A 25,954-nucleotide genomic window follows, 5' to 3' on the forward strand; every position below is an offset into this window, starting at 1 on the left:
TCTTTTCCAGGCATAATATACAGAAGAGACCTAGATAGCCTAACAATCCATTATGTGTCAGTTAGCCAATAATGGTATCATCTTTATCAAATGTGCAGTGGTTGGAATTACCCCATCTACCTGTGAGTTTGAGTAACTGTTGGTAAATGCAACAGTGAAGGGAACCTGTCTAACTATAAAATGACATAACAGAAAACCACTTTAACGAGTAGGATTTAAGAACACTTTAGGAGCCATTGAGAGTTTAGGATTTCACACTTGACTGATCCGTGTTGTCACTTGTAATCTGGATCATCACTGGCCACAAAAATGTCAATTAAATTTTGTTCACTAGAGCAAATTCTAGTTATCTCACGGCATACTGTGTTTTCAAGGTATCCTTGCATACACAGAGAACAGTGATTATCATTGGAAGTGATTAGCCCCATTTATACCCTATAAAGTAAAACAATTTTTTTTGTTTCCATATACTATATGTAGAAATTACCGGTATTTTGTTAAATGGGAAACAGCCACCAAAAATGATTGCAGAAACCAATTCAACAGCTACTAAATTCCTAAATAATTAAAAATAAAGACCACAAACTTGTCACTTAATCTAACTACAGCAAAGCTATTAAAACCGACCCAGGCTCCGCCAAACTGAAACTGTCCTAACTCTCAAATGGTTTTATTGGACTGGATTATGAAAGAGCTGGCTCCAGATTCTGTGATCTGGGGGCTTCAGCATTCACAACTTTTTCCAGAATCTGTGACCCTAAGACCCTACCTATTCACTTTTAGATTATGAAAATTGTGTAAATAGCCTAAAGGTCACAGCTTTAACTCTTATAGTGATTTAACATTCAAAGCAAAAACAAAGCAGAACCATGTGGGAATTTATGAGGCCTGAGATTTTGTACACTTAAACTAGTCTCAGTGGGTTAAAAGGCAATGCAGTGCCACTGATATAGTTCCTTGATAAGCAATATTTCCATGTAAAATTATATAGAACTTGCCAAAATTGGCGTTCTTCAAAGTAGTGTAGCAATATATGGCCATATAATATAGTAAAGCGATATATGGCTATTTAGTGTGACAGAATCTCCAATATTTATGTCTCAGATGTTTTTGTATGGATTTCGCTGGGCATCCACTCACCTATTTAGTACACTTAGGCAGAAATTCTCAATATATTAGAAGTGAACACGGTTTCATATTGCAGTGAGTTGCGGTTAAGCAACCTAAGCTTGATTAGTAAATGTGTTTATTAAGTAACCTAAAATTTTAAAATAATACTTGTCTCGTTACATTGATCGTTATGTGGGGCTACCAACAAGGCTCTTTATTCATGTTCAGGTAGTGTACAGAATGTAACTATAGAAGGAACATCCTGACACTGCCCCCTTTAGTACAAGTCTACAAGTACAAGGTGTAATAGAAATGTATCTTTACTGTTTAACATATTTAGCTTTCTTTAGGTATTATTTTGTGCCAGGGCAATGCTAACTGAATAGGCTTGGACGTGCACGTAAACAAATACATAATACATTTTTACTGGACTGCCGGTAAAATTCTAGCAAGGCGGCACCCATAGTAGTGAGCAATTTTAAGTTTGGAAGATATTAAGTTAAGTGTCTTTAGCTACCTGTTTTACCAATGGAGGAGTCAGCAATTTGGCAACTTTGGTCTTTAATTACGGAGTTACTTTTGTGCTTACCAAATAATGTAAGAATCGAGCTGAAGCCTCATATTGTTTGAGTAAGATTTGGAATCATTTTTGTCACAGTAGCCTCTCAATAAAATAATATTTTATGTGTTGGCTGGAAGTTTGAGCCGCTTGAATAAAACTAATACATTTAAATTCAATAGTTGCGTGCACTATATAAAGCTGAATTGTTTTTGCAATCCCTAAATTCGTTTAATAATATTACAATATAATTTATTTTACAATTATTATCAATCATAATATAACTTTAGAAGAATGGACACTGATAGATAATAGTGGTCAATTCCCAAGGAGATCCTACTATACAGACCTGTTTATTGAGCAAATGTGACTAATTTTCCACATAAATAAAATACATAATGCCATTATGAAAGGTTCATACAACATGGGATGTCAAGACACCGTGATCAGTAAAACAAAAACGCTTACTGAGAAGCGAAACTCATGTCAGGATATGTGAAGAAGTGAGAAGACCGTCGGTACAATGTATGGCTTTAGGCCACTGACTTTTATCTATCGGGTATTTGTACCAGAGACTATAAGGACTCCCTCTACTACCGACTTCCTTGCGGCGATATCTTTTTCTCACGAAGGGGCTTTAATAGCGTGTTTAAATGCATAAAGTAAATAATAAGCATTAAAACATGACGCAAAACATTCTCCGCAAAAGCTTAACCCTTAGCCTAACTGGTTACTGCACTTGCAGCACCTAGCCACCGATGTAAAGCCCTATGACGGCTTTTAAGCACACTTAAGTTGCGTGCAAGGTGCCTTTATTTACTTTATTTATTGTCTCACTTTGTTTCCCCCCGCAGAGCGGGGTTTGTGCCTGAAAAGGCGCCTGTCCCCTGGCGCTGCCCAGCACTGCCCAGTCGAACCCCCGGGGGGGTGCAAAAGCGCGTGCGCGGGGCTCGGGGCGCCAGATTTGGCGGGAGGGGGTGTGTCAAGTGAACCTTTTTTTTTTTTGTTTACAGTTACCACTCTTTCATCTTAACCTGTTGTTCCCTCCCCCAGTCTCCTCCCCGTGTTGCCTGCCTTTTTTCTGCAGCTCCTGTTAAGCTTTCAGTGCTCTGGATCTTTAGCAAGAAGCACACTCAAACACTTCTTGCTTACCCTTTCTCCCTTGACCTTGATCTGAGGATGGCTAGGAGACCAAGGAACAGGTAAAAAAAAAGAAATAAAAAAAAATACAATATATGAAACCAAGGATTTTCAGCATATCTGGACACTACCCATCATCTGTACTGGATTCTATGTTACTTATTGTAAAATCATTCTTATTATGGTTTGTTGAGGTGGCTTGCAAGATGTCACCATGGGAAACTTTGCAAAAGAAACTCACAGGAGATCACATCATGTCACTTAAATTAGTTTTTAAACTACATGCTGCCGTGCAATGTGCCCGGGGAGTGCTGTAGATTTTAATGTGTCACTTTTAATATGTCACAACGTGCTGTTAAGGGACTGGTATGATTGAATGGGAATTCCTCGATGGATCGGGCGATTCGGTTTGCACTTGTTGCTTTCCTTCATTTGCAGCACGGGGTTGATTGGGGATTGATTGGTTCGTGTTAAAGGGTGTTTAATGCGATTCGTTTTACGTTAAACTTTAATCTGTGTGTCAGATGACAATGGAAATACACGGTATATAACATGTGACGCTGTGCTGGATGTGTGTTCGCGTTCCGGTAGCTGTCCAGCTCTACAAGCGTGCATGATTCCCAGATATCCTTTTAATGGCAGACTGAGGATCATAGGAGTTGGGGTTCAGTAGCTGGCGAGCCATGTGTTTGGATTTTTTTTTTGCCGGTCGCAGTATGATTTGCAGGCGCAACCTGTCTTGCCCATGTGTGTGGATGTTCATCGAGACCCACGCGTGGGAAGGGACTATCGGGTCATCAGCTTGCACCTCGCACACGTGGATAGCAGCGCAGCTCTGCTTAGCCTGGTTTTCGTTTCATTCGGGACAAATGGGGGACTTTCCACTTCGCTTAAAAATACACTCTGATGTCTTTTCTCTCGCATCACTCTGTCCCCTTTATTCCAGGGATTGATTTCTTTACAGCTGTTGGCATATATGCCAGTGGCTTGGTAGAGGAGGACAAGGGCTGGCAAGGTGACTGCTTTTTGTCTGGGTTGGTGTGGGGCTTTGATGAGGTCAGCTATTGTTACAAAATATATTTATTTTTATATATATATATATATATATATATATATATATCCATCCTATGTTTCTATAATGGAACTTAGACCTCAGCTGCTGCAGAGTTTCTTGGTGAATTACATTTTTTTCTTGAAGGCGAATCTGGGAACATTTTGCCATCTTAACATCAAAGCTGCGCATGAAATATTTAGAAACACTTTAGGAGTTTATGAAGTTCCAAGTTATTCATTGGTTATCCCTTTGTTTAAACATGGCAGGATTGTATACATGGACGGGCGATTATTTAATTCACAAAGAAAATGTATAATCTGATTTGTCGGAGGCAGCTAATTGGTTGTGTCTGCAGGACACGGGTAAAGTGAGGACAAACTGCTGAGTTTGCAGGGTGCTGTGAAGCTGACACCTTAGTTGTCTTTGCTTGTTGTAGTTGAGGATCTCAAAGTTAATGTAAATGTTTCATCTTTATACAACAGAGATGCTTGATTCAGTGCACCGACCGATCTTCTTTATTTCATAGTTATTTAACAAGTCTGTGCAAAAGTCCCACATATTCTGCTAAATCAAGGCTGGGGAGATAATCTGCACTAAAAATATTTCTTCTGGTTTGTAATAGCCTTTCCATGTTATATTTATACCCATGCACTGGATTGTAGATATTCTCATTTTTATGATTCTCCATTAATATTTTTGATAGGGAAGATTCTTTTAAAATATATATATATATATATATATATATATATATATATATATATATATATATATATATATGTGTTTGCAAAAAAGTTTTTGGTTTCTTGGACCTCCTGTTAAAAAGTCTATAGAGGGGACATCTTTGGGTTGGCACTGGATGGAAATTGTGTGTCGCTGTTTGGGAGGTGTTTGTTACAGAAAGTGGCATTGTAAATTGTTCAGAGGTGGCCCTCCAGCATGCATTGCATTCATTCTCTATTGACCCTTGTCTGATCTGTTCTGTATTTTGGCGCTGAGCCTCTCTTCATTACTGTGTAAGCTTTCTTACAGCAGCAACTACCTTATTAATGTGTTTGACATCAGTGCACATATTTCCCACCTGCGTAATTTATTCTTGGATATGCGTGGGGGGCTAGGGAAGGATTACCCACAAAGTTGATCAATAAACTCTCAACACATTTTCTGGCTTATTTCTTCGACTTGCCCATAACATCTCCTCCAGCTTCTAAACTTATTCTCTTCCTCTTCACCTTTTTTTGTCCATTGCATAACTTTGTTCCTTCCAAAAGTAAAGTTTTTAGCAGTTCGCCTATATTATCCACTGTGTGTAGAAACAGGCGCTAGTCATTAGGCGACCTACCTTTTTTTTTTTTTTTTTTACATAAAAGTACCATATATATAGTGTTGGGGTTTTTTAATTGTAGTGAACACAGCAGCTTCCAGTTATGATTGGTTTTCACCTTTTTTTCTCTGCCAAATTAAGCTTTTATATCAACTCGCACAATCGGCACGAATGATCTTATACTTTCTCACTAAGCAGTTTCATTTGCTATCATGTCTTTCCATGCTGAGACATCTGCTCTGACTGTTTTTTAAGTCATACTTTGCGTCTGAAAGTGCCAACCCCAAAACAAGTTTCCTGTTAACAAAGAGAGAAAATAAAATGTATTAATGCCATAAAAGATTTTAAAAAAAAAAATATGCATACAATTCTAGATTATTTTTTACTCGTTTTTAACAGTAAAATATTATTTTTTGACATTCAGACTTTAGCAACCGTGAGAACACTAATATTTTACCTTCACTTATATCCTGTAATTGGGGAAACCCCTCAGCCCTAAATTAGGCGGACCTAGTAATTCTGAAGTTGTAAGCGCTGTTTTGGAAGCGATTTTTAAATATGGTGGTCTGTGGATGCCGACAGGTTGACCCAAAAGGGCGCTTTCCACCGCCACCCAGCCATCTTTGTCTAGTTCTGTCCCCAGCAATGCTTTCTGCTTGTCCACTACACGTTCCCAGTCGGTACTCTATATCTGTCAAGGCCTAGCCATACATCATGGTGCATAGGTGCCAGCAGGTAGCCATTTTAATATTCCTAAAGTCCTCGCAAATGTAAATGCAGCCACAGACTTTCAACTTTGGGTTAGGTTTCCCCAAATGCTTTGTTGGATTCCCATACTTCTGTTCCTCAAAATGCCTAAACCATGTACTGGCAAAGCATCTCGGCAAACATCCTGTTCACGGCAGGTTTGGCCTGGAGGGCTTAGTCACTTTTAACTTGGTTGCTGTGCAAATCTACTATTGGAAGCATCTCCCTTCTGTCTCATTTTCTGACTGCGAACGCTGACTGTGAACTGCTCGCAGTGTTGACAGTACTGCTTTATTTACAAAACAATATGACTTCTCATATGCTTTTGTTTGAACCCATATTCTCTAGCTTGTTTTTTATTTTTTTACCAAACAATCTGCTCGTAAGAAGTGAAGAATATTGTTTTACGAAAGTTCTGCTTTCCAGTTTAGAAATAAAAAGCTTAATGACGTGCCTGTTGATTGCCATTGATAGGCGTTAAGGCTACCTGTATTCTTTCCCTTGAACCTTTTACATATAAGGTAAAAAAACGTAATTTGAAAAAGTGTGTTACATCGATAATAGCAGAAAATATGTATTCCAGTATTAAAATACTGTACAGTGTTATATTCTTAAGCAGTATGGCAGAAAATAATCCATTTCCTGTATTCCGGAGATTTCAGCATGAAACACATACAAAAGGTTGTGTTAACTGCAAACAAGCACAATTGTTTGAATATTTCATAAATCAGATAATCTTAGGCTGCTTATTTAAGTGACACACTATATCAAGATCTTTTTGCTGTCCCGAGACCTTCAAGATTATTTTTTATTTTATTGGTGGAAAGGTTGCCAAATGTGCAATTTACCACTCATCTGACAGCAAGAGCAGGTCTGAACACGTACAGGAACAAGCATGCTGCCAGGCCTTCTTTCTTGTATCTGTGGATACCAAAAACAGTAGAACCTGTTCAGAGTATAAGGGCAACAGAATGTCATAGAAAATCTTGTTGTGCAAGAATTGCTGACTTTCTAAGTGGGCCATCCGTGTGCTTCTCTCTCATCCACCTCTCCCTAATATATATGTTCTTATTTTCTGTAGAAGTAGATACATTTAACATTTAACTCTTACATTCATGCCATTCTATCTTTGCTCCTAGCATATACAGCTCAGAAGATGACGACGATGACATAGAAATGTATGAGCATGACTATGATGGCCTGCTGACCAAGGGAAAACGCCACTTGGGAAAAACCCGCTGGACACGTGAAGAGGTAATTTTTACTAGCATATTGATAAGGATTAAGTACTTCTCTATCACCCTAGTGCCCTCATTGTTTTCTTTGGAAAAAACTAGTGTAAACATTGGGTTTGTTGTAGAACGGTTGCTTGGTGAATAGAAAGGAGAGACCTTTCTACATGTCAACTGGTAAATAGTTCATTTGTTTGCTTATTTCATGTAATCATATCCACAGTGGTATAAGGAGGATCGCAGTTCTTCAGTGGGTATTTCTTCATTTTTATGGGCTTACAACAGGTGCTTCTAGCCATTCCAAGATTGAGCTGGCTTTATGTTTCATGTAAACAAAGATGCACAAGCATAGCTTTTATTATGCTTATTTTGTAATTGGGTTACAGTGAATATAGTTCTGTGCTTATCGAAAAATGCCACAGTGTGGTGTTACCATGGAGGTCAACATTATTTACATCTCAGTTCAGTAAAAATTCATTATGTTCTTTCATGGTTCTTGTTCGCGAAAAGTGACACTCCAGCCATCATATGCACTTCAGTGCATATGATTGCTGTGTGACCCCTTGAAATTTTCATGGTGTTCCTTTTGCTTGAGTTTGGGAATATTCTACAGAATTTGCAGCGCAGTAGATGTGTTCTGCTTAACAAATCTCACATAATACTTTAATATGCATTCTTTTTTCAGAAAACATTAGCCTATCCCTATAAATCAAGGTATAGTTGGTCCATCACTAGCATTTTGTTTCATTGTGTCTTCTTATTATGTGGTTGCCAGTGTAGAAGAAAAAAAATCAAGCGTGTTGAATTTGCCTATACTGGTATGTATACCAGTAGCATGAAATTGAGATGTTTCTGCAAAATAGTTAAAATTCCAAAGTCATTCATACAATATGAATGATCAGTGATTAATGCAACACTCCTACACCATCATAGCTGGCATATCTTTACATAAAGATCACCACTTTAATAGAGAATTGATCTAGAGTATCTAGATTTGATTGATAAGTTATTGTTATTTTGTGCAGACACGTGTAACCGATAATATTTTACCATGCTTTGTTGTCTCAGGATGAGAAACTCAAGACGTTAGTGGAACAGAATGGCACAGACGACTGGAAGGTTATTGCCAGTTTCCTTCCTGTAAGTGAAATATATCAATATATCAAAATATCAATTTGGCCTTTTTATATCTCACCCTTGTAAAAGTTTACATCATGGTTAGGTTTAAGATTCAAAACGTCTACTGAACTTATTAAGTAAATGATCCGATGCTTTGGAGATCTATGAAATCTGCTATATCTTCTCAGGAGTCATCACACATAAAAGTATTTGTTATTACATTATTACAATTTTCTGTTTCAGGAGGAACTGGCAAGTAAATGTAGTCATTTGTGCCAGGAAATTAAAGCAGTTTTTCACCTTTAGTAGATGTTAACTTTTCTCTCTAGAAATCACTATAAAATTGATTATCAATTGAACACAGGTCTGGGAGAAGTCTCATAAGACATTGTTTTAAGCATTAATTATTGTATTATTGCAGATAAGCGTTGAAGAAAAATTGGGTTTATTTAATTTTGTTGGAATAAACTTCTTTTAATAGTTTCATGGTGATTAAGACTGAGCTATTCTAGTCTTTTTACTACAAGACAGTATAATAAGTAGTCAGGGTGTTTGTTTCTGTAGATTGGGCTGAGGTAGAACACATGCAAATGCAGCTGTCCAAAGACATATTAGGTAAAAACTAGAACTGTATAAACTTAAAGAAAAAAAAATTAAGTGGGAGTCCCCCTTTCACCTATAATCACATTATATCTCAGGGAGTATGATTCAAAGAGATGTACTGTCCACCTTGTCCACCTTTTTTATATCATATGTCTGTCTTAATTTTTGTCTTTGTATTTTCCCCTTCCAACACAAAAAGAATCGAACAGATGTACAGTGTCAACATCGGTGGCAGAAAGTTTTAAATCCAGAACTTATCAAAGGCCCATGGACAAAAGAAGAGGATCAACGGGTAAACCATCTATCTTATCTTTTCTTTTTTTAGTGCCATTCGTTCAGAGAGCTAAATAGCTGTTTTTGTTTTTTTTTCTTGAAGGTGATAGAACTTGTGCAGAAATATGGCCCTAAACGTTGGTCTGTAATTGCCAAGCACTTAAAGGGAAGAATTGGCAAGCAATGCAGAGAGAGGTGGCATAATCATCTCAATCCTGAAGTAAAGAAGACCTCTTGGACAGAAGAAGAAGACAGAATAATATATGAAGCTCATAAGCGTCTGGGAAATAGATGGGCAGAAATTGCAAAGCTTCTTCCTGGAAGGTAACATCATAGCAATTTTTTTTGTACTGCAGTATTTTGGTTTGGTTTTGTCTTAATTAGATTTTGTTAAAATTTGATTATACAGTATAACTTTAAATATATTATACTCTACAGAACTGATAATGCTATCAAGAACCACTGGAATTCTACCATGCGTCGCAAGGTCGAACAAGAAGGTTACCTCCAGGATTCAGTAAAAGCCGGTCAGTCTTCGGTAACCACAAACTTCCCAAAGAGCAACCACTTGATTGGCTTCACCCACCCATCACCGACACCCCAGCTCTCTCAAGCCAGCCAGCCACCAGTGAACAATTACCCTTACTACCACATGCCTGAGCAACAAGTAAGTAGCCAGGTCAGTTGGCAGTTCCCTGGAGTTAGTTCTATGTAACACGCAGACATATATAAGAAAGCAAGCATACGCTTTTAGGTTCTGGGCCAGTAGGATTTCTTACAAAACATACTCATGCAAGCCTTGACACTTGAAGTCTTATATTCTAATTTTGTGTGTGTTACTGACAGGGTTTAGTGGAAATGGGCACGGTACTGTTTGTGGGATTAACAAGTATGGCGTATTCATTTTATGTCTGGAATGCCCTGTCAGAAATATATATATATCGCCCATTTGTGATAATAAATCCTTTTGTATAAGTTTAAAGTATGCATCAGAGGCATTTTCCCCATTCTATTCAGGATCTTACATTAGTATATTAGTACAGTAGTCTCTTTGCCTACATGTGAATTCTGAGCGGGAAGCACCTTTCTATTTTAAACAATGCTTTAAAAAACCCGGGAATGCAAATTATGCTCAGATTACTTATTACACTGTGAGAGCAACACTTCATCAGAATCATAAAGGCACTTCCAAAGGTCTTTGCCCACCTAGTTTGAATATTGGGGACAGAAATGCAAACGTTCATGCAAACCATGAATTCATGAAATAGTCAAAGTTCTGCCTCCATTATTAACTTATTTGTTAATAGAACGACATGCTATGTGTAGCAACAACGGTTAATCTGTGTAGTCTGTACTTGTTCTGTGTTTATATACAGTGTGAGCTGCGAGCTGATGCAAATGTGAATGGTATAGAGTAATAAAACCATGTGTAAGCAAATCAGACGCTTACGGGATGATGACAACCTCTGTGTGCATCAATAGATCTAAAATCTCTTTGTAATATACATTTTGTTCTATCGTTTGTTCAAACAGGCTTCCTATCCAGTGGCACTTCATGTAAATATTGTGAATGTCCCACAGGCAGCAACTGCAGCTGTCCAGGTATGTGTATCCACATTCGGAAAATAACTCAATTATCTAGAATAACATTGCAGGAGCAAATTAATACTAGAGAATGCTTGTTGTGTTTTTAGGGATAGTAAGAGAATCCACTTATTATAGAAAGATCAAACTGGGCAAAAGAGGAAGTTTTGTGACAAAGCAAGAATCACAAAGTATATATTGTTATCAGGCGTTTGTATTGCAGTTCAAAAATATGGTTCCTCTATAACACCACAAAAATAGCCACTATCATACAAAATCCTACCTTTTTAAAGTGGATTGTAAGCCTTTACAGTTATTATTGCTCACATATATTATTTATTTATACATTGCATTAAACAGACCTCCTTATTTTCTGGCCGGGATGGAAAGAAAATAATCCCGGGGCATATATGGTTTATTATGATATTTATACTTTGGCACAATCTTAACAAAAACACATTGTCATATTTTTTTAGAGACACTATACTGATGAAGATCCTGAGAAAGAGAAGAGGATAAAGGAACTGGAATTGCTGCTTATGTCAACAGAAAATGAACTTAAAGGGCAGCAGGCACTGCCGGTAAGATTGGCGATAGTGGCGCTATAACTTAAATGGTCATGCACATGTATTGCATTATGGAGGCCTTGTCTGTGGGCATTTATACTTTGGCACAATTATGAGTTTCAAAATACAAACAATGCAGAGAAAAAAAGAGACCAAAAAGGTACATTGCCCCAGGGTTGCAAATGAAAACGTATACTTCAGTTACACGCTTAAATAAATTGCTAGGTTCATTTTAATAAACTAGTTATGTACCTGCGTGACGATGTGAAAGCCCAAAGGATGTGTGAATGTTTATCTTTTGATAGTAGTATTGCAAATAAGGGCCTAAAACAATGAAACGTAAAAGTTTAATTGGGTTTTCTCTCTGACAGTTAATGATAGATTGTCTTGCTTCAGCAGTCCTGTAACGACCTGATAAAGCCACACAGCTTCTTGCTGTTGCATCACTACTATAACTAAATCTTGCACTATTGGTCTTTTAGCTTGGAGGTTATTTTTTTTTATTTTTTTTTTTGTTTAAACAAAAAAACATTTGCTATGTAGTAATTTACACACACTGTCTGTCCTTTGAATTGCGAGCTGCAATGTGAAATAGTAATTGCGTGATGACACAACACACCAGAGTTTCAGGCATGGTAATGTATTGATAAAAGGAAACATCTTGACAACTGTTTCAGAAGTGTAAGATTTTGTGAGATGATGCAACCCCTTTTATCTGGCCTCTAGCTGTGCTTTAGACACCTTGAGCAATTTCAAGTTCCTTCTTCCCTTTTTAAATCTAAATCTTGAAAATGTCACCCCTTTGTTACTACACAGATCCATGCTGCAGATTACCCTGTGTGGCAAAGCACAACCATTGCTGACAATTCCAGACCGCATGGGGACAGTGCTCCTGTGTCCTGTCATGGTGAGCCACATCATTGTATACCATCTCCACCCGTGGACCATGGCTGCCTACCTGAAGAGAGTGCCTCCCCTGCCCGCTGCTTTGGTATTAACCTTTACATTCAGATGAAGAATATGCCAGAGTACGCAGACACACTGCAGCTTGTAGATTCCGTAAGTAACATCCGATTCAGATGTCCTTTTAAAAAGTACAACTTCTATGCACATGTGTTCAAACGCACAGTAACTTGTTTTAAAAATAGACTTATTACAATACTATGCAAATGCCCCACACTCACATTTGTGATTTCTGTGGAAATTTTATTTTCCATAATATACTTCTAGACCAATGTGTATGTCTGGTTACTGTTCTGTAAAACTTTACTTTTTATATGTTTTATCAAATACTTTGCAAAGTACTGAAAAAAAGTGTGCGCTTTTCTTTTCAAAGCTTAAGAAGCCTGCATGCTACACGTTTATTAATGCTTTACTGATGTGTGCTGTGGTACATGGCTTTGTACGATAGAGTTAACTTTTAGTTACTACAACATATCCTCTATTATGCTCAATAATCATAATACATTTATTGATGCATCACAGTAACTGTAAAACAGAGGTGTTGTTGCGAGCTGCAGAAGTGAAATTGTAGCTCTACTTTCTTTCTTTGTATTATTTTTCTGTGGTGGCATTAAAATTAAATCTCCTGGCCTCCCACGTTGTTTTCAGGCTCCTGCATCCTTGGTTGAACTAAACAGTTTTGAGAACTATGAGAAATCAGATTCCTCACCAGTCCAAGCTTCAGAGCCTCACGAGGGTTTGGGTAGCCTCATGAGCCCAGGGGGTGCCACTGAATCACACTTAAATAAAAACATGTTGTGTCATGGCTCCCCTACTTCGCCCAGCTCCTTAAATTCTTCAAAATGCACCTTGTCGCCGCTGATCGTCCTGAGCAAAAAGAGAGGGCGCCTGAGCGACTTAGCCTGTGAAGAGAATGGTCTCTTCAGCATGGCTGATGCCAGCAGTTCTACGCCCAAGCGCTCCCCAATCAAATGCCTACCCTTCTCTCCCTCCCAGGTAGATCTAGATTTCTGCATTTAGCTGTCACTAATTCTCACAATTACAACAACAACATGTCACAACAATATTAACCCTATAGGAACTAATTCCTCTTACACTTGTTGATTTTATTCAATGGTCTAATATCCTCCTTACATCTTGATCGCTTTATTAGCAGCACTCGCTGGTGTTTTGTTGTTTGAAGGTGGGTTTGTTTATCTGCCGTTTCTGGCGCTTTTCTGTCGTTGTTCTTGCATTTCATTCCTATGGTGGTGGAATTTCATACTTACATAATTTGCATTTCTCTAACCCCACACTAACCCTTGCTCTTTCATGTGATGGCTAATGTGTGCACGTTTTATATGCTTCTTTGTTTTGCATTTGTTTTCTCATTATAGTCATTATAGACTGTGTAACCATGTCCATCCTTGCAATTGCAGTTCTTGAACAGTTCTGAGAATCACGAGAATCATGCTATGGACCACCCTTCTCTGACCTCAACACCACTCAGTGCCTCTCTCAAAACTGCCTTATCCACACCACTGCACCGAGACAACACACCGAGGTTTCAAAAGGAAAATCACATGTAGGTTAAATCTGCTGATATGCTCAATAAACTATATACCGTTCTGTGACTACAAATGAATATAAAAAAACTTACTTTATAGCTTACTTGCCTATATTTAGTAAGACAGTGTTGCTCAATTGGGCAGCCTGTGTGAACTGTCCCAAGGGCCTTGTGTTGTTATAGGATAATGTAGCATTTGCCACAGGGATGTTAAACATCAAGCTGTAGGGTGAACCGAACTAAAATGATGTACAAAATCCCCAATTGATTTACTGTGTGTGCATGCAGACATTGTCTGTAACTTAATACTAGGTACTGATTTATGAAAATGCAGTGCATTTGTCTTAAGATGTTCAAAGCTTGAATTGAACAGTTGTATGGTTTGTATCTCTTGTATGTTGATGGTCTTAGCTGCAATGTTTTTTGGTTTACCTGGATGGGTGTGTGTGTTTTTTTTTAAATATATTTATGTTTGTCTTCCCACCCAAAGTCTTAGAACTCCAGCAATGAAACGATCAATCCTGGACTGCTCTCCAAGAACGCCAACCCCTTTCAAGAATGCACTAGCAGCTCAGGAGTTCAAATATGGCCCTCTAAAACTCTTGGTGAGTATATTACTAAACACCCGGCACACCACCCTTAGCTGCTCTGAACTAAATTGAGATATCATGCGTATCTCATTTAACATAATAACTTTTGTGTACTTTTAGCATCACACCCCGTCACACCTTGCAGAAGACTTGCAGGAAGTCATCAAACGGGAGTCTGACGAGTCTGGCATTGTTCCCGAGCTCCATGAAGTTGACGAGCCACGACTTAAAAAGATCAAGCAAGAGGTGAGTAGAGTGTGCTTTGAAAGGTTTCAGTGGTTTTATGCTGACCAGGGAATTGTATACAAGGAAATGTGTGTGTGTGTGTGTGTGTATATATATATAATATATATACACGCATACACGCTGGGATTTATAGAGAGCTATAAGAATGAAGGCATGTGCTACCACATGAGTGCATGCTTTGTTCAATATTTTAGTTGGCTGATGGTTCATAGCTCCTAAGTTATCTATTTTGTTGGGATACATTTTCAAACAAAAAAATTACTTTGTTACACGTCGATAAATAATGTATTTTCTGATTTAAGGTGGAGTCGCCAACACATAAAATAGAAAACCTCTTTTTCCCAAGTCACTGGGAAACTGAGAACCTAACTACACAGCTTTTTCTACAATCAAATCATATAGAAGATAGCCAGGTGAGTTTTTATCCCTTTTGTTTATCTTAACGCGATTGAATGCTCTTGAAACCAACGCACATGTTTTACATTTTAATGCCCTTTTGTTACAATAGTTATTTTGTTGCACTGTGATGCAATGCGATGTTATGCAGTACAGTACATGTTCATTTTAAATGGGATACATTCTCTCTGTAGACATAACTTTGATCTGCAATATGTCTTTGTTTTCAGAATAATCTTCTTACAAGTTCCCTGCTAATGAAGCCAATGTATGAAAAAGAAGATTATAAATGTAAAGCATTAGCCTTACCCAGGAACAGATCCTTGGCAAGCCCATTACAGGTAATATAAAGCCTCTGTCTAATCATTGTGTTAAATTTCCTACTTACCTCTTAAAAGAGTGTAAGTAATATGAAAGTGATTGTCTGTGTTATTTCTTTCTTGTCATGTGTGTAACAAGAGGCAAGGATCAGCTTCTGCGGTGTAAACAAATCTCTGTATCAGCAGAACGTACAATGTTAACATCAAAGTAGAACAGCTACCAAATAGTTTATATATACCAAAATAACATACAGAACTATCTATATGCTTGCATAGTCATTAGCTAACAACAAAAATATTCAGCAGTTTTTAAATGTTCATTTTGGTGCGTTGGGTATAAATGTGAAAATCCATAAAATAGCAATCCAACAGGACAAGAGAACGAGACAGCATGTGCATTCTGGTAAATACTTTGTTTTTTTATACACAAGAAACAAGAGGTTTTATACTTGGCATACCTAGGAAATATGACACAGCTTGTAGCTGCTCTTTGAGTACACTCTGGCCAAATCTAATAAATGTTTATATAGCAGAGAATAGAACCAATTACAATGACAAGAGGCTTTGAATGGAATCGGTTAAGAGCTAAAATGTCAAGGTGAATGACAAATGCTGAATACCACTTGAAACTCAGCTTGTATCTCCGGTTTATTTGCTTAGGAATGCATTACTTCATAGATTTTGGGCTGCTTTTTTTTTAAATAGAGAATTACCTTTTCTAAAAAATGCTGCATTTTTCCTGTGTTGGTATTACTGACGTGTTGCCACCCCATTTAATAAAATACAACATTTTGGGGGTTGACAAATATAATATAGTTGTTATTTGTTTACTATTAGGCTTTGTAGTCATCATTACACCCCTGCAGTTCCAAAGAATATTTGAAAATAGTGTACAATATAAATATAAAATATGAAATGTAATTTTCTGTGAAATCCGTGGACGTCTGTGCGATGCAGGCAACCCTGCTGCTCCCGGCACTTCCTCCAGGGCTTCTATGAAGGAGCGCCGGTGTTACATGACCTTCTGGTGCTCCACCATAGAAGCCCCTGCAGCAGTGGAGGTTGTGTAAGTGCATCGCACAGACTTCACCCGGCTGAGAAGAGGATGCCCCTGCAGGGGTCCTGTATCCTCCTCTCTGGCAGCCAGGGAAGGTCTGCAAGCGATGCGCAGACAACTTCCGCCGGCGATCCGTCATTGAAGCCCCGGTGGATGTGATGAGCAGCAACAGAGGTTGTCTACGCATCGCGCAGACGTACAGCTGCCCCCACTAGGCATCAGGGAGTCTGGGGATGCATTGGTAAGTCGGGGGGGGTCAGAGTTTCATATCTAGTGGGGCATAAAGCATATCAGGAGGCAGGGGGGCAGAGTGGCATATCTGGGGGGGGCAGAGTGGCACAATTGTATGTGCTTTTTATGGATGGAAAGACAACGAGGGAAGTTGCAAATATAGTTCATTATATTTTTAATTTAATAATAATAGAAGTAAAATGCACAAAAAATTTAATGTACTTAAATCAAACCCAAAACACCCCGCCCGCGGTCCGTGGAAAAATTGTCTTCCATCAAACCGGTCCCTGGTGCCAAAAAGGTTGGGGACCGCTGCTTTACAGCATTGAAATTCCTTAGTAAATGGTATTCAACAACAATTTAGAAGAGTAGTAATTATTTGTGTCCTGGATTGTGGAGGGCTAGTTAGGTATATCTGTCACTCAACAACTGAATATATAGGACAAAAGAAAGTTTTACCCTTACAAGTAGAAATACTTTAAAATCAAGTCATTGCTTTTTGTCTTCCTAAGATGCTATAGGACATATGTGTGGTCCTATGAACACACATGACATTATAACCCTTGTTTCCCACTGGAAAATTTTAGTTTGACCAAGGTTTATTTCCTCAGAATCCAACACATTTGTGTAAATTAATTACTAGATTATCATCAGCATGTTCACTTCTACATTACTATTGTAAGTAGAATGGCAGTTGTGCGTTAATAAATATTACATTGTGATGAGATGCCTCTCGGAAGTCTCACAAATGTTTTCAAGAATTTGTGTGCTTTACAAAGTGATAAGTGAACAGCAAATGCACATTTGCATATTATCAGGATTTGTTGGAAGCCTTCACCTCATTTGTACATAAGGGGTGTAATAACAGAATATTTCTTACTACAAAGCTTATTTGCTGTTAGGACAATGGAACAATGTGTATTAGAGTTAAACTTTGAATTGAGTTTTTTATACTTGAGTAGATCTTTGCCTTTGACTAACCCAGAATACAGCTTTATTTTTATAACGGAAGCTCTGGTTATTCTTCTTACAAAGATAGTTAAACCGGCAACACCTTTATGAGCAAGTCGACCATTCGTGCCCGTTATTATTTTTTGTATGTTTTGTACTATGTTAATTAACTTTTTAGAATTATTTTTTTTTATGCAAATAAATTGTAACACAATTATATAGATTTGTCTTTATACTTGTTCCCTTTATATTTAAATGATAAAATAAATATGTATATATGATCATTTTGTTAACACTTACCCACATGTTACAGCTGAGCAGCACATGGGAGTCATTGTCTTGTGGGAAGACAGAAGATCAGAAAATTATAGCTGAACAGTACTGCAAGTATATGAAAACCTTCTCCACCCTTGTGATGTGAAGAAGAAACGGGGTCTAAACAAGCATTATCATTCTCAAAACACTTCACAATAACACAGAATTGTTTGTACAATTCATCTACAGGAAGCATTTTGGGATTTTTATTCAAGATTGGGAGATTTTGGTTGTGGTACAACAATTGGGAGACGCATCAAGTGCGTTTAATTCTACTCATTGAGAGTATTTTATGTCGTCCATCTACTATAATATAAAACTGTATATAATGGTTTTTAACACGTTGATAAAACAAAAATGTTGACAATTTTGCCTATATTTTTAGGTGTTGCATTGTAACCTTTCACAAAATATTTTGCAGAACAAGCAAACACACCAGTATTGTTGGGATATATATTAAGAGCAGGCACTCTACTAGTTTATTTTTCTTTGCCAGTAGACAAAATGCATTGTTACCAAAAAGTAGCAGGCATTAATACATAATTCATTATTTATCGCAGGTTCACCAATAATGGCAAACAGAATCAAAATTTGAATGCTCTAAGCTTTTGTTGTTTGAAGTACTGTTTCGTAAACAAATGCCCATGTGCTGTGGGATTTTTATTTTATTAAAAAAAAGCTTTCTTAAGAATATACAAACTGGAAAAACAGATTTTTTTAATAAAATCTAATTTATATTTTTTATTCAGTAATTTAATTTTTTCTTTTAAAAAATGCCAAATGAATGGTCTTTTTTTTTTTATCACCCCCTGCTGCTATTTTTATAGCATGTAGACATTGCTGGCATTGTGAAAGCACAATAGCGATTTGTACAGAGACAACCTCTATGGTAATGTCTGCTTAATTATGCACTAGCATTTCATACAATGTTTGTTCTGTTTTGTTATTGATTTTACTTGTACATTTTCTAAGAAATATTTTGGGAGATTGTTTGAAGCCTTGCACCTTCATTTGTTTGGGAGAAGATTGCATTTCATGTATTTTTCATTTTTTTTTTTTTATTTGCCTTGTGTATATTTTCTTCATGTTTTGTTCTGTATAGTACTGCCTCTTATGTAAGCTTTTACAAACAAAACCAGTTTTTTTTTTTATTGATTTTGCTGCCTTAAAGCATTTTGTGCAGCATACCTGCACTTATTTTGTACTGCCTTGTTTTTAAAAAATAAAGTGTCTTTCTAAAAAAAAAATGCTTATGTTTTTATTTTTTTAAGGTTGTAAGTTATATGTTTGCCATTTAAATCACAGAAAATGTCAGCTTTGTGGAGCAAGTATTATGTATTGATGACATGCATCAGCAATATGCATGAAAACAAGTAATTGACTAACTGATCTATCCAGAGCTGGGGTCTCTGAGAGTTGGCTAATGAGCTACTAGTTTCCTACTTGCAATTGGCACATTCCTTATCTCAAGGAAGTATGGCTTTTATGTTCCTTTGCACAAATGACAATGAATACAATTTTCAAAAAAATCACACTGTAATATATATCCATTTTTGATGCAATAGTTGTTCTAGATATTCATTAACTATAAGTGGCTGAAGACTCTGATGTAGATTTTTTTTTTTTTCTACATTAAAGTAATCTTTCTTCAGGATAGCTTTGTTCTCACCCAAAACATTTTTTAATTCAGCAACATCCGAAACATTTTTATTCTCAGCCTTTGATACTTTTTTAATGTATTCTATGTATCCTCCAGCCTTCATGGTATATTTTGATTATATTTTCAGTGTTTGGTTGGCTTCAAGCTTAATAATACCATTGCCAGACATAATTATAGGCACAAAAAACACTTGGTTGGTTACCATATGCTGCTACCTATTATGTCCTCCTGTTGGGAGTATACAGATCAAAGTGTTGTGAATGCTCTCAACTATTTGGTGATATGTTAGGGTACATATTCCAGGGCATAAGATAAACTACCTCCTTGATGACTGTAAGATATGCATAGAACTCTTAACATAAGCACTGCAAAATAATGCATCCAAAACATAATTGGAAACTGGGTCTATAACCTCAAACATATTAGCCAGTACAAGTTTTTATATTTATGATATTCGATTTTAACAAACCATGCGCGTTCTTAAAATTAATGTAAATAATCACTTTGGACTTGTTTGTTGGCTACACATACGATTTGAGTGTTTTTATGTGCAATATATTAAGTAGTGTGTATATCAAATGTATGTGGTTTGACAAAGTCATACAGTATTATGTATGGCAAACTGGGAAAGTCTGTCACTTTCTAAAATTACGATTCTATGCTTTGGACAGGTAAGGAATATATTTTATTGCTTCACTAACCAATAAAGCGAAGTAATCATTAACAAGGGAAATAGTAATTTTCTTCTCCTTCTTTTGATGTTACTTGTGTTGGAGGCAAAGACATTCAGTTACCTAGAGCAATGGTTCTCAGTCCTATAGGCACACCAACAGTCTTTTTTGAATGTCTGTATTTGAATAGAATGTGGCAGTTACTAAATCTTTCTCTGCTATTATGACGAGCACTGACTGTGAAGTCATTTATCTAGAGAACTCCACCAGCTAATTTTCCTTGTTGAAAATGTGGTATGTGTTCTATTCTTCCTCCATGTAAAGGCAGTTTTGATGACCTATCCTAGCGCCTTGGTTCAATATTATTGTTAAATTTTGGCATGTTTGTGCGCTCCTTATATTACTTTTCTAATACATATTTATCATTGAACAAGCCATATTGTGAATGCCTATATAGTAACAGAAGAATTTTGTTTGAAAAAAAGACACAAGTTCAACCTAGCTATTGATCTTGAAGAAAGCAAAAAGCCCACATTAAACCTACACTATATGGACAAAAGTATTGGGATACCTTACCATTACACCAAAAGGGACTTTTATGACAATGCATTCTAAAATTATAGACATGTGTAGTTGGTCTTCCTTAAATACCATATAGTGTATTTCCCATTGTGCCTTAAAAAGGGGAAACAATGACTTCAAAATGCCAGTCTGATTTCTCACTGGATCAACAAGCTATAACTAATCATGCCCTTGTATATTCTTATTTGCTAAAAAATAATCTGGCCCATAATTATAGGAATCTATTGAATTTAATAGCACAATGTGTGTGGGTAGTGAGTTCTACGTCTTTGTTCTTACTTTATATTTCTTTAAGTAAAAAATATTTTTTTCAGGTATGAATGGATGACCTCTTGTTTTTTGCACAATCCTTTTTAATGAACTGGTCAAGGAGCAGCTGCTATTGCCCCACTATGAATTTATATATTTATATCACATATCCTCTAAGTTGTCTTTTTCTAATGTAAACAAATTCAACTTCTCTAGGCTTTCTTTATATAACTATGGTGTCCAATTCCTTTATTATCTTTGTAGCCCACCTTTGCCATTTTTCAAGCGACATAATTTTCTTTTCAAGAACAGGTGCACAGACTTGCACTACATATTCAAGCTGAGGTCTTGCCAAGAGAACAAAATTAAATTTTCCTTTCATGAGTGAATAATTATTTTTATACCTAACAATATCTTACTAGCCCTTGCAGCAGCTTGCTGACTTTGAATACTGTTGCTAAGTTTATTGTCTACAATTATTCCTAATTTATTTCTGTTTAATAATTTCCCTAACACCCATTAAAGGTATAAAATACCTTTTTATGTATTGTCAGGGTAAAATTTTATCTGCCACTTGGTTGCCCAATCCTCAAATTAGACATTGCAAGGAATAATGTCTAGTTCAGACTGTATAGCCTTACCTAATTTTGTGTCATTTGCAAACAGTGACAAGTGGCTTTTGATACCCGCTGCAAGTTCATTAATAAAGTCATTAAGTAACAATGGGTTTTGGAGCATATCATATTAGCAACAACACTCTGAACTCCCATGTTTAAATCAATTTCAATCCAGGTGCAAAAATATGTATCAGTAAATCAAATCTACTGGAATACCATGATCTTATATTTTGCTCATCTCTTCATAGAATACAATTAAGTTAGTCCGACACGGTCTATCAAACCAAGTTGACTCTTACTAATGATGTTATCGGACAAATATCACTAAATATTTTACCCCTTAAGGACAATGGGCGGCCCTAAACCCATTGAAAACAATCCATTTTGAGCCTGTACATGTACATCATATCAAACGCCAGCACCGCGACAGAGTCACGGAGAGTGAGGGGCGCTGAGTTACACACCCCTAAGGCCAGCCCTGGCTTCTATTAGATCATTGCTGATGTCTTTCCTCCTTGACATTGTGTTAACACATGCCTGAATGTTCGAGACCAGCAAACTCCCACCGCAGGACTCCGGCAACAAGGTAAGTAATGATAATGAGAAGTTGGGAGAGGGGGTAGATAGTGAGAAGGGGCAGGGGGGTAGATAGGGGGGAAGGCAGTAAGAAGGGGCAGGGGGGCAGTGAGAAGGGGCAGAGGGGGAGGCAGTGAGAAGGAGTAGAGGTGGTAGATAGTGAGAAGGGGCAGAGGTGGTAGATAGTGAGAAGGGGTAGAGGGGTTAAGCTTTACTGCTGGGTTGAAGATTGACAATTCCCCTTCCTAATATACAGTATATATTATAATAGATTTACCGGGGAACTGTATAAGTTGTGATCAGGGGTGGGCTGGTAGCCTAAGGCCATCACCCCACCGAATCAGCCCACAATCCATGCCCATTTTTTCCTGATTGTCTAACACATATTGATGTAATGTGACAGGATTGGGAGTACCTTGGTACACTAAAAAAATCATCATACACGGGACCCCTTAAGCCACAATTTAGTACCACTAATCTTTTTTAATAAGATATGCAGATTGAAATAGATTGTAAGCTTGCGAGCAGGGCTCTCTCCACCGAGTGTATCGGTTTGTCTTAGTCTGTCAATTCTTGTCTTGTCAGGTCCCTTGAATTTATGTATTGTATTAAGCGCTGCGTAAACTGTTGGCGCTATATAAATAAAAGATAATAATAAATAACACAAAAACCTTTACTTTTCCTCTCACTGAGCCTAGAAAACGTTGTCCTCTGAAGTGACTACAAATTCAGGAGGGTGTTTTATCTCTGGATAAGTAAAAATTTAATAGTTCAGTTTATTCCTACAGTAAGTAAAATGCCAGGAAACAGATGACCAAACACACACACCAGGACAGGCTCTGTCACACCGACAACCACACACACACACCAGGACAGGCTCTGCCACACCAACACTCAAACACACACTGCAGTACAGGCTCTGCTCTACCGACACCCAAACACACACACCAGGACAGGCTCTGCCACACTGACACCCAAACACACACCAGGACAGGCTCTGCCAAACTAAGGCCAGCCTTGGCTTCTATCAGATCCTTGCTGATGTCTTTCCTCCTTGACATTGTGTTAACACACGCCTGAATGTTCGAGACCAGCAAACTCCCACCGCAGGACTCCGGCAACAAGGTAAGTAATGATACTTACTATCTCACTATCTACCAGAGGTGGTAGATAGTGAGAAGGGGGAGAGGGGTTAGATAGTGAGGAAGTGAGAAGGGGCAGATAAGAAGGGGAGGGGTAGATGGGGAGAGGGGGTAGTGTGAATTGCCCTAGCATAACATCTAACCAGTATAACCCTCCTGCCCCCGTTCACAACCCCCAAACCCGTTAAGCCATAGGCATAAAAATTATACAAAATTGTACACCTTATAGTATGCTCCCTGGTGCTGGGAAAGTCTGGAAAATCTATATAAATTAGGTATTTCTGAAATCAGGACACCTGAATTGATAAACTTGGAGGGGATTTTCCATCACTTAGTTAGTTCTTTTTACATTTCTCATTCTAAATTTTCAGCTAATCATCCAACTATGGTATCAAAAGAAAGCTGTATCTCTCCTTGAAAAAACAATATATAGTTTACATGGGTACACTATTCACAGGAAAGGAGAATAATCGCTAAACCGACATACCGCAAAAATGGCAAAATTGCTCTGGGCACTGAGGTACCAAAAACCCCTGGGATTGAAGGGGTTAATGAAAGCTAGTTGTTTGTTACAAGATTTTTTCCTTTCTTTTTTTGGGGGGCGCCAGAGGAGTAGTCCGCACAGGGCGCCAGCTCTGGTCCCAGCAAATTCACCACCATGCAATTCCCAGAGAAATTATGAAAAAATAAAGCAGACACGACTATTACTTTTAAATGTTCGGCTTGCATATGCAGACATATACACAATTTTATTCAGTGGCTGGTCTAAGTTCCGTGTTTTAAACTGTAAATCTTTGTGATTATCACCCTCTATAGGGTAATTATTTTTAAGTTACTGAACACCTTTAAATCTTAGTGCCTCTCTTTCTCCATTCCTATGCATAGAGACTCAAATACTGATATTTCTTGGACACCAATACCATGAAACCTTCATTCTCGCTTACTAGTTGTATGAGTAAGAGACTCCTGGGCATGAGTTGTATGAAGCGGTGACAGAAGTCTCCACCATATCTCTCTGAAGTTACACAAATGGACAATGTATTCCACATTTATCCTCATACTTATGAGGGTTTAAAGTCAACATCCTTCTCTTTCTGCACTTGTTAAGTATTAGCAGCAGGGTCTTGTTCATGGTTAGGGGAAAAGGAAATGTATAAATGTGTTGGACAGGATTGAAAAATACATGCCTGTCAGATGGCTGCTATGTCACTAGTCCACTTAGTAAGTGTTTTTGCACCCCTGCATATCGCCCCCAGCCAGCACTATGTGTATTTATGCCCCCAGCCAGCCCCTTCCTTTAGTATTGATTTATGTAATGGCCCCAGCTGCCCCCCTAGAACCAACTAGTTCCTGATGTCTATACATCCCCCATACTGCAGGGCAACAATATGTAAAAGTTATATGTGTCCTGGAAAACATAGCCGATGTGGTCACCCTAATGCCCCCACACCCTTGTGTATTGCCCCAGCTAGCCCCACATTGTATATTTATCCCACCACCCAGCCCCTGTTTAGTATTGATTTATGTGATGCCCTCAGGATCTGCCCAATACCCAGATTGGAATCATAGGACTTGCCACTTTTGCCCCCAAACAGTCTGCCTGTGGCATCCTAGCCTCAAACAGCTTCCCTGTGCCATGCTTCCCCCCCACACTTACACATCCATGCTATCACACACATATTCATTAATTTACTCATTCACAGATACTCATTCATTTAAAGATACTCATTAATTCATTCACAGATACTCATTCCCTCATTTACAGATACTCATTCATTCTCTAAATCACGCATACTTGTTCATAACCCTCCCCCGGCTCTTGGTGCCGCTTGCAGACTTCCACAGGGGCCGCTTCTTCCCTCAGTGTTGCTAGCACTTTCTGCGAACAACTTCTCTTGTACCGCCCAGGGGACTCCGCTGGGTTCCTGCTTCCCCTGGGCGGGACAAGAGACATTGCTCGCACAGTGTGTGCAAACAACGCACAAGTAAGCAGCAGGGGCCCTGCGGAAGTGATCACCTGGGCCCCCTGGAGTGTCAGGCCTGGTCGCAGTTGTGACCCCTGCGATTGAGGTTGCTGCAGGCTTATGCTTCAAATTAAAGATAGCCCTGGCGGTTGTGCGGCAGCATCAGCCACTTCAGTGCGCGGCCTGCCAATCAGGAAATTAGATTTAGGGACACCTGAGGAGCCTCCCTGCCCAGCCTGCCCCTGCTTGTGATGCCCTATTCCACCCATGGGCAAACCGCTAACGCAATCAGTCTTTACTGAGCATTTACGGGAACTGGAAATAAAAAATGATCTGGGAAATATAACGATAAATCAGTTAATACCATTATAAACAGACAAACATCCAGAATACAGTGAGTATTACCATATTTGAGTTCCAACTTACATATTATTTAGTGTGCAGAACTGTAAACTATAGGATTTGGGGAAAGTGACAGATCGCTCTAAGAAAGAAAAGTAGTAATATTCTGGATTATGCATTTGCCTCTTTCCTCACCCCCACCTATTTACTGTACACTTGTGTTTGGCT

The 25,954-nt window shown here is 38.0% G+C and overlaps 1 protein-coding gene across 1 annotated transcript; it reads left to right on the forward strand.

The window, feature by feature from the left end:
* Positions 1 to 2,839: 2,839 nt before the first annotated feature.
* Positions 2,840 to 18,029, forward strand: LOC149284801 (transcriptional activator Myb-like). The gene is made up of 17 exons (XM_089496200.1): positions 2,840 to 2,871; positions 7,071 to 7,185; positions 8,232 to 8,303; positions 9,085 to 9,177; positions 9,262 to 9,482; positions 9,597 to 9,825; positions 10,692 to 10,760; positions 11,219 to 11,323; positions 12,125 to 12,367; positions 12,920 to 13,267; positions 13,690 to 13,835; positions 14,308 to 14,422; positions 14,528 to 14,653; positions 14,956 to 15,066; positions 15,280 to 15,390; positions 15,760 to 15,762; positions 17,922 to 18,029. Exons 1-17 carry the CDS (start codon positions 2,849 to 2,851, stop codon positions 18,027 to 18,029), a joined length of 2,238 nt encoding a protein of 745 aa, XP_089352326.1. The 5' UTR covers positions 2,840 to 2,848.
* Positions 18,030 to 25,954: the final 7,925 nt, after the last annotated feature.

Source organism: Sceloporus occidentalis, unplaced genomic scaffold, assembly GCF_023333645.1.
Source record: "Sceloporus occidentalis isolate IW3139 unplaced genomic scaffold, rSceOcc1.0.p SCAF_88, whole genome shotgun sequence".
Classification (NCBI taxonomy): Eukaryota; Metazoa; Chordata; class Lepidosauria; order Squamata; family Phrynosomatidae; genus Sceloporus; species Sceloporus occidentalis.